General features: G+C 30.2%; 1 protein-coding gene across 1 annotated transcript in view; it reads right to left on the reverse strand.

Moving 5' to 3' along the window:
- Mtpbeta (mitochondrial trifunctional protein beta subunit) overlaps positions 1–15,973 on the reverse strand; it is a 47,019-nt gene that overhangs the window by 13,245 nt on the left and 17,801 nt on the right. The window contains exons 6-13 of the mRNA XM_067285330.1: positions 13,418–13,505; positions 12,073–12,260; positions 7,074–7,254; positions 4,449–4,573; positions 2,618–2,697; positions 2,501–2,548; positions 2,346–2,433; positions 735–809 (exon numbers count right to left, since the gene is read on the reverse strand). Of these exons, the coding sequence (XP_067141431.1) occupies positions 735–809; positions 2,346–2,433; positions 2,501–2,548; positions 2,618–2,697; positions 4,449–4,573; positions 7,074–7,254; positions 12,073–12,260; positions 13,418–13,505 (873 nt within the window). The remainder of the gene's footprint in view (positions 1–734; positions 810–2,345; positions 2,434–2,500; positions 2,549–2,617; positions 2,698–4,448; positions 4,574–7,073; positions 7,255–12,072; positions 12,261–13,417; positions 13,506–15,973) is intronic.

Genomic DNA, 15,973 nt, shown 5'->3' on the forward strand with positions numbered 1-15,973 from the left:
TTGTCCAATAAAGCAGGAACTACATGTAAAAACTTAAATTTTTTAATACAGTGGACCTTCATTATAGCGCTGCTCACTATACCGTGCACTCGGTTATAGCACGGGTGATGTTTGCGACGCGATAAGCTCAAACACGTTTATACAGGTCCGTGCGTCATTAGTGAGTAGCGCATTTTATTGTTACTGCGTATTGAGTAATTGTGTATGTATTGAGTTCCTGCATGATTTTGAATAGTGTTTAATTATTGTATGCATGATGAGTAAAAGAAAAGCTTGACATTATTGCTAAAGGAAAGGGGTGAACCGTGTTACACTGCGCCGCTCAGTATAATGTGGTTTACCTTATAACGCGGGTGTTGTTTCCCGCCCGACACGTGCATTATATCGGGGGTCCACTGTATCTTGAATGTTAATCATAAGGATTTAAAGGTTTTAATTTTATTGTTCTGACTAAAATTAAACTGTTTCTGAAACCATCTAAAAAGTTTCATCACTATTTTTTAGAGAGAAAAAATACAAATGAGATAGATAATAAATATTACTTAGCACAAATTACTAAAATGTGCTAACAATAATAGTAGAAAGTAGTAAATTATAAATTTCGTGTGTTACATCATCCACATAAAATAGGATGAATTGTAATAGTATGCATATTAAAGAATAAATAAACATATCAACAATTTGCATTTATTATAATTTAAATATTTAATCAATAATAATATTTTATTACTTACCCTCGAAGGTAACTTCATGTAATTTTTTGCAAACCAATCCGAATCCAAAGCTTTCAGATTTGCTAAGATTTGACCCTGAAAAAATACATGTTTATTAATTATAAATACTTATACTAATTATTTTAAACTTTGAATTCATTTCAAAGGTTTCGTAAAAATACCACAAAATCTATAAATAGGAGATTGTACTTATAAAAATATTGTTGACAAATAGCAGTTTATGAGTGTTACTATCAAATTATATGGATTTAATTAATAAATTAAATATATAAAAAGTGTCAATACTAAAACATCATTGATTTATTGCCAAGTTTATAGATAGTCCACACATTAAAAAAAAATTAAAAAAAGCTATCTTTGCCCATATTATCAATTATAAATCACTGGATGTATTTATGTTTAAAAGAATTATGAGCGATGCTTTTATTAATTTGCAATCATTTTAATTAAATAATTGTTTATTAACAAAAAGAAATTACGGATTAAAAGTGTTATATAGATCTTGAAACAAATTTAGTTGATTAAAAGCACTGGAAGTAAAAAAGTTTTGATAAATAAAAACTATGGCAGTACTTTGGTATCCAAAATGAATGAATAAAATCATTTTAAAATTGTATTGAAAAGAATGATTGTGATAGTGAACGTATGGCATAAGTAAATTACAAATGGTCCTTGACTTTTGAACAATCCAGTTTTGTACGTTTTTTTGGCCGACAAATAAAAATTTCTGCTACTGTATGAAGGCTTCGATACATAAAACAGACAAAAGATTTGTGTTTAGAAATGATTTTTATATGGTTAAATTAGTAGTTATAACATTTTAAATAATATATACTTAGTTAATGTGTTATACTTTTTGCACACAGTTTCACTGTAAAAATACAGATTTTCCTACCTTAAGATATTTTTATAGTTTTTCTTTTTAGGTCTCTCAGAAAGAAATTTCCTTTATATTGTGCAGATCTATTGCTCAACTTTCAGGCATTCATTCGACTTTCGTACAAATTTATGCTTTTTACTAATGCTTACGTCCAGAAGTCGAGGGCCGTCGGTATATAATCATAAGGCCAAAAATATTATAATTAAATGTAATAATTAAGTTGCTCTGATAAATCACTTTCTCGGGGCATATAACTCCAAATTAAGATGTTTGTTCATTTCTTGCAACCGAAAATCTTTCAAAACACTAAGTCTCAGTGATTAAACAACTCTTAAACACTCAAGACAATGAATACAAAATCTATGAGGATTCAGGAAAGTATTGACAAGCTTCTTAAGAGTATTCAAGACATGTTATCAGATTTAGGTCCAAAAATACACTCTGAATATTTTTATTTTTAAGAGCAACATCAGTAAGTGAAATTCAATACAGATGAGTTATCACATAAAATATCTTTATAAGATACATTAATTACTTTGCAAAATGGCAACACTAATTATCTCTAATTCAAGTTTGATAACAATAAAAATACAGCCTTAAAACAATACAAAACTAATGAGAATTGCAGATTTAGTATTTCACATATAATTTGAAAATAAATTAATCAGTGTATTCACTTAGATTAACAACTATTTGAATAGACAATCATTAAAACAAATTAGAATACTTACAGCAAAAGCTTCATGAAATTCAAACACGTCTATATCATTTAACGAAAGACCCGATTTGTTTAGTAGTCTGGGCGTTGCATAAGCTGGTCTGCAAAGAACTTTTTGATATTTTATCACAGTAAAAATTAAAGTAAGACTTCCAAAATTTGACATACCCTAATAACAACTGATCTTTAGGATCTTGAGAAACATAAATAAAGTCTCTGAAAAAATTATGTATTGTTTTTAATACTAATAATAATTATTATGTAATAAAAAATCACTAAATTTACCTCAAATATGCTTTTGGCTTAAAACCTAGAGCTAATGCTTTCTCCTCTGTCATCAAAAGACATGCAGATGCACCATCAGTCTAGAAACAAATAGTTTTTTTAAAAACTTGCAAGTTTCTTGAAATAAAAATACTGATATCTAAACTGGAAATTTGTGTAGAAAATATAACAAACAAAGGTATATCAAAATAAATTCTGAGTAAAGGAAACAAAGAATTTTCTGAACAAAAATGGAAACTGTTAGAAAACATAAGATGAGAGGTGAAAACAGCTTCCACATTGGCTAAAAATTACATAACTAAAAAAGATTTGCAGATGACAAAATTCAAACACGGTAATATTTGCACTAAGATCTAATGTTTGAAATCATATCAATTAAACACTTGGATAGACATGAAATAAATTTTTTGATTATGCTAATGGCATTTAGCATATTTTTACTATAGATTTGATACACCATATTTACAGATTTATTTTATAAATAACATCGCTAGACCCGATATACTATAAGCTGGACTCCAACCAAATGCCGAATTCTATCGGGCTAGATATGGCTAAATACCAAATAAATTATGCAGCCAATTTGGCACTAGAGGGAAGCATTAGGCACCATCTCTTATTAAATTTAATAATTATAATATTTAATTAATTAATTTAAATAATTTAAAACCACTGGAAGAAAAAATAATGTTATAACCATCGACAGTTATTACGTTGTGGGTTTGAGTCCTGCTCTGGGCCGATTTTTTCTTCCAGTGGTTCTAAATTATTTAAATTAATTAATTAAATATTATAATTATTAAATTTAATAAGAGATGGTGCCTAATGCTTCCCTCTAGTGCCAAATTGGCTGCATAATTTATTTAGTATTTAGCCATATCTAGCCTGATAGAATTTGGCATTTGGTTGGAGTCTAGCTTATAGATTTATTTTAGATAAAAAGTTATCTTAACATCAATATAATACAATAATTTACATACATCTTTGACATTCCTATAACAATTTCTATCATTTCCTAAGAAAATTATGAAGTATGAGTTTATTGAAAGAATTTATTACAATTTTTCTTTTCTATAAAAGAATTGGTCAAATAAGAACAAGTATCATATTTATTTTTGTTACACTCTTTTGAATTAATTTATATGTTGAAAATTCAAATCCTTACAGTGCATTAATTCTATAATTAAATTATTATACAAAGTCCAAAAAGTTACTATGCAGCAAAAAATTTGTAATGATGATAAAGTTATATTGCATACAAGACCTGTAAGTTCTATGTCCCTCATTTCCACTTTGCAATAGATGGCGTCACTGCTCACTCACAAATGTTCCAGTTTATGGAAGACTTCTTTGCCAATCACAATCTCCTGTGTAATCTGGCCCACTAGGTCTCCAGACCTCACTCATCCAGATTTTGAGGCCTCTGGGGGGGTTTGATTTTATTGGTTTTATTTATATATGGCAACACAACACATGGACGATCTGCCAAGGGGGAATGCCTCCCTGGAGGTCATTTATGGGAAACTGGCCCCTATTTAGGTGTTATTAACATGGAGAAAATCCAGAAAAATCCACATAGCCAGACCATTGGTAAGGCACAAATCCAAGACCAGTGTTCAGTGGTTTTATCTGCTCAGTCACTGGAGGACATTTCCAGCATTCAATTTAGGAGAAACTTTGTTTTTATTAAAACTTCACTTAAACCTTTTCCACTGAACAGCAACTTTTTAGACACCCCGAACTATTGTTATTTCATTTCAAATTCAGAAAGTTATTTTTTAAGCTTTTATATAGTAAATGAAGTTGTATTTTCAAAGATAGCAAGACTTACCAAAAATGAAGCATTGGCAGCAGTGATAGTTCCATGAGGTTTAATAAATGCAGGTTTTAGTTTAGAAACTTCTTCAAATGTAGATATGCGTATTCCATTATCTTTTTCTATCGGTTTGTCTCTATCTACCAATGAAAAAGAATAAATTTAAATGTTATTTAAAGATATTATGCATGCACGCTTGCATACATACACAGTAGAACCTGAATTTAGCAGACACTCTTGGAATGAGAGGCTGAATGCATAGAATTGGTGCCTGTGAAAAAAAATTACCACATTTTTACAATATTAAAGATTTTCATTTTGTAACTCAATGTGCAAGAATGGGATTCAGAAATGCAAGAGAACAGTGAAAATTAAAATGCTATTTTTACACAATTATCACTTTAAAAAAAATTTGCATTATAAGTTTTAACGTATCGAATGTTCAAAGTTTTCTCCGTTGTGTGTGATGCCATGCTGAATTTTCGTCAATGTTAAGCATAACAAAAATTACACATTTTTGAAAAGAATAATCATGGCTATTGTATCATCCAAAATTATTTTTTGCACAAACAAAATAGATATATTAATAAATGTAATAACCAAAAAAATTATATTTCCAAAGTTAGTGTGAGAGACAGGCCACCCCCTTTTTCCCCCCTTAATTACTTAAAGGTTGAGGTGAAAATTATTTTATTTTAAAAAAGTATAAAGATTTTGCTTGACAACTATGTAAATGTTAGAAGGAAGTAGCACCATAAAATGATGTGATAAACAAGAAAACATCTACTTTCGTTTTCACCCCCCTTTTTCGATAAACTGTTATATTTGAATTGTAGATGTGATAAACGTAAATATATATATATATATATATATTAGGGTGACAAACTAACTTGTTTGTTATATTAAACCACTTTGAAATGGATTTAAACTCCTTAAATTTATCAATAATGTAAAGGGAGGATTTTACCCCCCTTCAGTTAGAAAGAAAGTTGATTTCCGTTAAAAAGATCGCTTATCATCAACTTTGTTATTATGTCATCAACAGTTTAACCCCTTTCTACCCCCTTTATGATGTAAGAATGTAATGATTTGATTGGGTAAAACAGAAGAATATCATCAAGCTTTGCGCTCAAATCAAGGAATCCGCCTAAAGCTTTTATCGTAGGAGTTAGCCAGAAGGGTTCTCCAATAGATAATCGCGGAGTCCACCGAGAAACTCTATAGAGGAAGGAGTAAACAAGGTGTTCTCCATGACAATCAATTATGAGTCCGACCAGAACTTTCTCCCAATGTAGAAGCAAACCTGGAGTTCTCCGAAATATCAATTAAGAGTCCATTGTCAGCTTTCAATGCTAAAGTACATGAGGGATTCCAGAAGCCTCGTCCTAAATCCGAACCGAATCTATTCTCCCAAAGGCAGAATATTTTAAGTAGAAGAATCAAGACTTATCACTTGTGTAAAGAGAAGAGTAGTCTAAGAACTTATAGAAATGAACTTTCCTAAGAATTATAGAATGACGTCAAGTCTACAAATTGTCAAGGTAGTTTGACACTCAGAAACTTACGTCAAACTCTCTCTCTCAAGCGGTTAGAATCTAGAGTTAAGTAAGCTTTGTTTTGGATCATTTGTTGTATTTCAATTTATGCATTTCATTAAATCTTATTTGTTGTTTATGAAATGGATTCATCATTGACTCAAATCCATCCAGCACCTTTCCAAACTTACTCACAACCCTCCCACTCGTTATTCTGTGAGAAAGATAACAGCGCATTAACCTGCTAAATTTCTTAGTTAACTGGTGTCAGGAGAAAACGCCTTTCAGGGGCTTTTGCAAACTTCTGATATTAGATATCTATAGGAAGCCATCCTTAACCAAAACCGAGGCTGGTTTCACCAACTGGTATTGTCACATAAGTGGTATAAAAGTTCATCCAACGACTTTATCATACCCTTGACTAATCTCACATTAGTTTTAATATAAAAATTATAATGACTAGCAACATCTAGTTTCAAAAACATTCCAATGCTGAAACAAGATATCTTGGGTCAACTGGTCGAAGTCAGAGGTCACAATCCCGATATATGTCAGGAACAACACAGGACAGGTTAAACACTATTTTCACTAAATTATATAATAATTAAAAATTAATTCATTTGCAAATATATAAAAGATATGGCCTGAAGTGAAACTCAAAATCATACCTACTACTGTATCTAGACTTCCCAAGCAGAATATCTGCCAATTTTTCCATTACATGATTCATTCTGTGCTCATTATTATTTCCTTCTTTAAAGTTCAAGTTTCTTAATGTCTTCTGTCATGCAAGAAAAAAATGCCAGTGGCAATCCACCAATGCTTGATGCAGTGAGTGTCACAGTAATACATTAAAATAGAATTGTGAAACTTCATTTGACAAGTTTAAGAACACAAAGCTATTCTACGAAATAATGGTAAAATGAAGATAAACATGATACTTTTTAAATAATGTTAATGATTAATAGGTAATTCATTGTACAGCCCTCTTATTAAAGGTTTTGGAGCAAAAATATATCAAAAATTCTACTACTATGCCAAGACAAGACATTTGTCCTCTAAACCCAGGATGTACTGTATATATAATGCCATTAAGAAATCTTACTGGGAATTGTAATTGGTTCCACATCAGAAAGAAGACCTTCATTACTAGCTTTGGCTGCCAAAGTGTGAGAACGTATGGCATATTCATCTTGTTCTCTTCGAGAAACTCCAAAAGCTGCTGCAAGACGATCTCCAGAATGACCCATTGTCTCTCCCGACGAAAATTCTGATATGGACGGCAACTTAAATGTAAAAAATTAAAATTTGTACAGTTTGATATAATTTCTCATTTTAAAAATAATTTTAAATTACAATTAATGAAACATAACTTATTAATTTATAATAGTATTTTAATAAACTACTTTAAATTTGTTTTTACTGATGTATAACAATATTACAGACTAAACAAATTATGATTCTGATCATTTATAAGATTATAAAAATCAAATAAAATCATAAGATCAATAAAATTTTTTTCTACAGAAAAATTTATAGCAATAAAATATAAATTATTATGTATTACAGGTTTGCATCATCTCCAGGCGAGACTAAGTTATGAGGATGCCACCTCATAACTTAGTCTCACCTGGAGACGATTTAAGAAACCAAAAAAACCCAGGGACATTTCCATAGAAGTCTCAGGAAGTGAAGGGTCTAAAATAGGGTGAATACTAGCTGGCCATATATTTCTAAATATTTTTTCAAAAATTACACTAAAAACTATTGGATATCATTTTTGACATCAGAAAGTAGCTTTAAATAACTTTACCAAAGTAAAATCCATACACTAGAACTTTAGAACAATGAATGAAATTTGATTAAAAAAAATCCCATAAAAAAAACAATTAAGCGTTAATCGTGCATCATTAAAGGTTGATTAAAATTGCGATAAAATTTTTCGCGCAGGTAAAAGTTTTTGAAAAAATTTGGAAATTTAAAAAACATCCGAAAATCAAAATATATATATATATATATTTATTTATTTTTTGAGGGTCCAACAGAACCATTTGTTATGTAACGCTATTTAACCTGCTCGAGACTGACTAGAGCATGGGACGATAGGAGTAACTTTATATTATAACTTACCATTAATCATCAGCCAACATGAACACTGATTATCAAACTGTCACCTATGTAGGCTATATCATGTCACTCTCAATAGACATCTCTTGACAGAACAGTCACAAGAGAGAGTACAACTACATAGCACATAGCAGCACTGTGCTTACACCAGTTATAGACATTATGTCTTTAAGCCAACGACCACCACACTAGTAATTCGGTACACGGGGGAAGAAATATACGAGACGATTTGCATATAATTTTGTACATATTCATTTCAACTTGCACAACCCGGAGGAATATTAACTAACCCCGGAGCCTGGAGATAACTCACTGAATCCCAGAATCTCCAGGTCAAACCTGGATAGGTGGCAACCATAATTACAGGGGTCAGCAACCTACGGCATGTGGGCTGATTTTCAGTGGTGCACTGATTGAAAAGAAATGTAATAAAACTTATATTTTAATTAATAATTACACATTTAAATGGAAGTCATAGTTCAGCAAAGAATGTGGTACATTAAAAACAAATCTCTTGTTTGTATATTTCTGTTACAGCGCATGCATTTATGCTCCCTGTCACCATTTACGTGTAATGCAAGCGTTTCACACATAAGAACATAATTCAATTAACAACTTAACTTCAAAATTACATTTTTGAAGTCTGTTATAACCAGACTAATTTTGGTAACATATATAATAAACTTGATAGAATCATGTTGGCACTCAGAATAACACTAACTTATGTTCGGCACAACACCGCTGAAAAGTTGCCGACCCCTAGTGTATTGCATTTAACAAAATGTTAATAGACTTTAATGAGATGCTATAAGTCACTATAAATTTCACCATAAAAAGCAACAAAATAAACATTTTCAATTATGTTAAATGGCCATTTTTGGGTTATTCCACAAATTACAACAAATTTTACATTTAACAAAATACAAACATGATTGGTTGCAATACAACACAACATATTCTATAGAAGTGTAGATATTTCAAAGTAAATTTAATGCCCAGTGATAAATCAAATGCTTATGATTTGTTACAGAACAACTTCCAAGTCAGTCAGATGGTCTCTAAGTCATCTTGCTGACTTGGAGGTCCTCCTATAAAATATAAAAGTTGATTAACCCCACCACTCTCACCACAGACAATTGTGTGGTCAATTGGCATTAAATTTACTTTGAAAATCGACACTTCTCTAATATATTGTGTGTAGCATTGCAGTCAGTCATGTTTGTATTTGCTTATGTTTAATATTTGTTCAAATTCATCAAATAACCCAAAGGTGACCATTTATGATGATTGAAAACATTTGTTAGTTTGTTTTGCTGGCTTTTTATGGCTTTTGTGTGATAATTAATATTAAATTTCTTTCCATTTTTCAGAAGAGTATATAATATAGTCATTTATCAGTTAGTTAACTGAGCTTAGAGTTATATTACAAATTTTACAATGTGTATTTTTAAATACACAATGTAATTTGTATAAAATTCAATCTGCTCTATATATATACACAGTGGAAACTTGTTTAAGGAGCACCTCACATAATGAGCAAAAACAAATTGTTAAATAATAATGAGTCAGTTAACCAGCGATGTTTCATTCCACTAGCATCTTAGTGTCGCTCGTGATCACACATTTTTCCAAACTTGTGTTCACACACATGTATAAACGTCAATAACCATAACCCATTATATAATAAACACGCCAAACGATATGCCAAATTCTTGGGCTATGCAAACGCTATAATTAAATATTAGAAATTGATTAATTTGACTAGAGGTAGGCAGTTATGCTGCCATCTCATACTAAATTTAATGACCAATTTGAAATTAAATTTTAAAAATGTCTAAATTATAAATTAATTATTTATAATTATTAAATTTAGTACAAGATGGCAACATAACTGCCTACCTGTAGCCAAATTAATCAATTTCTAATATTTAATATTTAAATATTCTTTTTAAATATTAAATATTTAATATTTAAAAAGACGCCAAACAATATGCCCAAAAATTTGGCATATTGTTTGATATCTTTATCGGATATATTATCTGCAATTTTTTTTTGTTTTCTGCAAATCAAATTCGCATTCAGGTGGTTCATTCTGCACTAAAAGAAATGATGATGATTCATGCTCCTTAACAATGTATATTGTGTAATTTTCTTTGAACAAACAAACATAAAATATTTGAGAACTTTTTGGCATGGAACGCAATATCATATTTTATATTAATTTATATAGGAAAAATTGTTTTGCTTAACAATTTTTTCTCATTACGAGTAAGATTCTGGAATGAATTATGCTCGTTAAGCGAGGTTCCACTGTGTGTATATATATATATATAGGGTTGTTCAGAAAATAATTTCGTTTTTTATTACTAGAGGAATTAGAGTATTTTTACCAGCCAATTTTATTTTAAACCACATTTTCATTATATACTTTGACAGCTGACATTTTAAGGCTTATTTGTAAAAAATTTTGTTTGATTCTGTACAATTGTTTTTTTTTCGATGACCCATCAAATATGGAAAATCAAAAGCATCGTTTTCGGCATATTTTGCTTTTTTATAACTAAAAAATCAAAGTGCTGTTCAAACAAAAAAAAAAATTGTGGTACATATTTGGAGAAGATGTGTTGAGAGAAAGACAGTGCCAAAACTGGTTTACAAAATTGCATTCTGGCAATTTTAATATCGAAGATACACCACATTCCGGATGGCCATTCGAAGCCAACGAAAACAAAATAAAGGTACCGATCGAAGCAATCTGCCGCATAACAACACGTGAAATCACTAAGAGATTAAATCTGTTAAATTAAACCATTTATTATTACTTAAAACGAATTGGTTTCGTTTCAAAGCTCGATCTATGGGTTCCACACGTTATTAATGAGAAATGCTCTCTACAATTGGATTTTAAAGAAATTTTTTTTTTTGAGCTTTTTCCAGACAATTTAACAATTGATTCGAAAGTGTACTGCCGTCGAGTAAACAAATTGAGTAATATCATCAAACAGAAAAGGCCAGAATTGATCAACAAACAAAGTGTAGTGTTTTACCATGATAATGCCAAATTTCACACAAGTCTGGTAACCGATCAGAAACTGTTATAGCTTAGATGGGATGCGTTATCACACCAACCATATTCGCCAGATCGGGCACACTTGGATTATTACTTGTTCCGGTCTATACAAATTTTTTTTAACTAAGACATTTACTTGAAATGACAATGTCAAAAACCACTTGGATCAGTTTTTTGTAAACAACGATCAAAATTTTTATGAATGTGAAATCATGCTACTACCAGAAACAATGACAACAGGTATTTGACCAAAATGGTCAATATATAATTCAATAAAATATTTATTTATTATAAGAATATTGCATTTATTTTTCTATGGAAAAAACGAAATTACTTTCCAAACAACCCAATATATGGATATTGTTAAGAAATTTAATTTAAATTGATACAAAACTGAATCAAGCAACTTGTCACAAGAGAATGCATCTGTTTGATTTTTAAAGATTAAAGCATTGGTTTTCTAAGTTTTTTTTTTTTTAGTAAACTATAAATTTTTGTTCATATTTTGTAAAAATTAAACCAATTTGTCCTTATTTAAACAAATTATTTCAGGCAATAGATATTAAAATTCATAATTTTTACAGTAGCCATTAAAACAATTCAAAAATAACCTAACATAAAAAACAAGTTATTTTAGCTATTTGTTTTCATTGAACATCTAATCTAAAAAAATATAAAATCAAAAATAATCACAAATTTTGCTTTTAATCTTAAATTTATCTGTTTATTAATAAATGAACATTGTTCAAATTTTAATATTTGCATAACTATTGCCTTCATCTTTAAAAAAACAGTATAAATCAAATTTTTATTAAATGTTTTGGATGTATTATATAGTGCATGTCAAACAGAAGTAGCAAATATTTTATTGACAAACTTTTAATTACAACATAAAAATTTTACTTACCTCAGGAACAAGAAATTTTGGTCTAAATTTAAGAAGCATATTTAATTTTTTTGCTGGCGTTTTGGCCTTATTTGCCGACAACATAAATTTACGCATGGAACGATTGAATCGAATGGGTACGTCGGAGAGAAATTCGACACCTCCGGCAATCACCGCCTCGCACTGGCCTGTTCCGAGAAGTCCCATTGCTAAATAAGAAATATATTAAAATCGTTATTTCAATAAATTAAGAAAGAGAAAATTAACAGTTATTAAATACCAGCACATTTGTACTGTTCATATGAAATTATATAGAATTAATTCGTATAAAATATCAGCATTCAGCAAAATTAAATGTTCAAAAATTCAAATACAGCAGACCCCCGTATAACACCGTAGATACGTTCCGTGTTATATGAATCCGTGTTGTACGAGTCACTTAAATACATGAGCCAATCACAGCCCGGCACACGGGCCGTGATTGGCTCATGTATTTAAGTGACTCGTACAACACGGATTCATATAACACGGAACGTATCTACGGTGTTATACGGGGGTCTACTGTATAAAGTAGTACACATTTAATTAAATCTGTTTTCTAAAGAATTAATCTTAATTACTTTTAAAATATTTAGTACTGTTGTTAGTACTGTTTCAGCCAAAGGATTTGATTTATTCGTTTACAACATGAAAAGGTAAAAATTTGTGTAATCAACAGATTCCACTGTGAATAAGATCCATTACAGATGATGCATACAATACAATACAACTGTACAAAAATGAACATTTCTCAACTTATTTTGGATTGAAACTTAGAAAATTTTATTAATTTATCAAAGATAAAAAAAAAAAAAAATCAATCAAATTAGAATCTCTCTCTATAGAGAAAAATTCATCCAAAAGAAATAAATTTATAATTAACTCTTTATTCTTAGTTAATTCTTAGTAGCACAATTATGAACTGTAACAATAGTGGACTAGCAGATTGTTTTATATGTAAAAGCATATGTAAAACATCTTTCTAATCAAAAATCAGTCAAATTAACAGCACATCTGTTTGTAAATACAACATTAATAAGTTAACTAAAATAATCATTCTCAATTTATTTAGTAGTAGTTTTTCCATGACAGTTGTTTCATTCATTCCCTCCAGTTACAAAGTCCATAAAAGGATTTAAAGCATAATCATACAATTATTCTTTTCAAATAGCTTACAATTAGTTCATATCTTGACGTGAAGATTGTCAACATTATCTACAGTTAAACTGGTCCTTGACACTCAAACTGAAATTGTCTCAGCTAGTATTCTTACATTCAAATTATTAAAAATTAATTATATGATATTAAATTACATTTAAAAAATTACCTGTAGTAATTGCCTGGTTGGACGAAATACAAGCTTGAGTCACCGTATGAGCAGGAGTATGTTCTGAAAATCCGGCAGCTAATGCGGCCTAAAACAAACTTTATAGTTTTTTAACTGAATTATTTTCAATTTTATAAATATTGCATTAACAAACATTTTAATTTCCATTTTCAAAACAGAAATTAAAAGACTACAAAATATGTTGCAATATAATATATATAATTTAAAGGCTGACTAAATTTCAGAGCAATAGTTTTATCTACAGTGATATATTGTGTATACACACACACACACACAGTAGTAAGAGAAATAAATATTAAACAACAGTTATCACAAATATGTATTTTATAATGATTTCCTAAATTCAGACGCATTCAAATTCAAGAGAGTAGTCTCTGATAACAGACAGTTAAAATATTTTGCTAAATATTTTTAGTACATAGAGTGAAGTTAATTATCTGAATGATAATTTGAATTTGCAGAATAATTCCATGGAAATAAACATAACATGGCCTCTCACCAAATATATTTGTATATGAAAACATTTATATTACTGTTTTACATGGTTTTTCTTTTTTTTTGGTTCTGTCTCCATACTGTGGAGAGAAGGCCATTTTAATTGTACGCATCGTGGGTTTGACCTGGCCTGCAACAAGAGCATCAGGATGATGAGGAATATCATCCAACATATCCAGAATGGATTGCCCATGAAAAATTCCCCATAGAATGGTAGACTGCCATCTTAACCACTGTGGCCATCTGGCCATCTACACACTGTTATGTAACAAATAAACTTTTTCTTATTTTTCTACTTTGTAAACAACAAGATGATACTTTAACATGCTCTTTATAGATTCAACCTGCAATAGAGCAGCAAAGCAATTAGGGATAAGTCTAGAAATCCAGGCTAGATCACTCTAAAAAATTTTTTGGAGGTCTTTCAGAGTATCTGATATAAGCTTTAACTATGACAGCCATCCAGTTTCGTCTATGAATAAATGTAATAAACATCTTTTTTCACATTAAGATTTGATATTTTGAACAATAGTGAATATAATAATGTAAGTTGTAAATAGTACTCATCTCAAATTATTATTTAATTAAGCTAATTAAAATATTTTCAAATACTTTTTCTTCAAGAAACTCTTGAAGTAAAAATTGCACAGATTTAAGTCTGGAATAGTAGAAAATCAAGAAAACTTGTATCCATATTCAGATCTAAAACCACTATCCTGAAAATTTGCATGCAGGAACTCCAGCACCAAAGGGGGTCAATGCAGCCAAACTTCATCCTGTTGAGACTACTGTTTCCTTACTGGAAATCAACAGCAGCAAAGCTCAGGAAACAAAAGGAATTCAAATATATCCTTTATAATTTTATCCAGGGATATAATTCTCAAAGAAAACAGGACCAATAATATCTTGTTTGGAAATTGCATAACACATTGACAGCTTCCGTAAATAAATACTGGTGGCATGGATCTAATGGAGATGCTCAAAACTCCAGAGGCACACAGTACAATATGTCTGTTGACATCTGTCAAATGAAAATATGCCTCATCAGAACACTAAATTTGTGGGTTATTCTTCAAAATGTTCACCAAATTCACAAGTTCTCACATTTTGGTATCAGAGGAGCCTAAAATACATTAGTCTTGTAAGGAAACATTGGAGATCTTCACAAAGTATGCATCAGATGGTCATCAATTGTAGCTCCTCCTCAAAAGACAAATAATACAAATATTTACTTCTAAATATTTTTGCTTCTTGTCTGTGATTAATGTATCTTGATGTGGTCTAAATTTGGCTAGCTTTCAGACTTATCACACCTTGTAGTCCAAGTGATGAAAACTGAGTCAGAGATCAGATCCAAAAAGTATATGCTTTTATTCACATTGGAAATACATTTTGGACCTATAAACCCTCATCAGTCCAATCATCTCATGTAGATGACTAAAATTATACAATACAGACATATTTAATTATCAGACCTGTAAACTGTACTTATTAGCAGAATTTCTGGCATATATATAAAATGAATAAGATGAACTTCTCTTAACAACAACATTGATTCCCCAACAAGAAAATATTTCTTGTTGGGAAATCAACAATACTTGCCAGAGTATAAGAAACAATCACACCAATACTTTGCTTCAACCTTTAGGCATACCAATCACAATTCCTGTACTCTGATACTGATTCACATAACAAATTAACTTCTAACTGGTGCATTGCTACAATTATAGAGCATTTTAAACTTTGCATAGTTTCAGAAATTTGATTTTCAAACACATTTCAATAATTGATTGGGCTGCCACCTAGGAACCGTTTTTTTTTAAAAAGTTTTTACATAACAAGGCAAATGAGAAATCTAAATAAAAAGGTCCACTTTGCCTGCAGAGACTGTTGTTCCTGAAGGTTTGAGAAGGACAGAAGGCAAAGTATTTCTTCAATATGAAGATTTAGTGCTTCTTCAAAATATTATATTTTTAAAATCAGTAATATGAATTTTCTGCTCTTTTGTTGTGCATGGTAGTGTATAGCAGCACCATTTTC

The sequence above is a fragment of the Centruroides vittatus genome, unplaced genomic scaffold, assembly GCF_030686945.1.
Source record: "Centruroides vittatus isolate TY-2023 unplaced genomic scaffold, ASM3068694v2 scaffold_2520, whole genome shotgun sequence".
NCBI lineage: Eukaryota > Metazoa > Arthropoda > Arachnida > Scorpiones > Buthidae > Centruroides > Centruroides vittatus.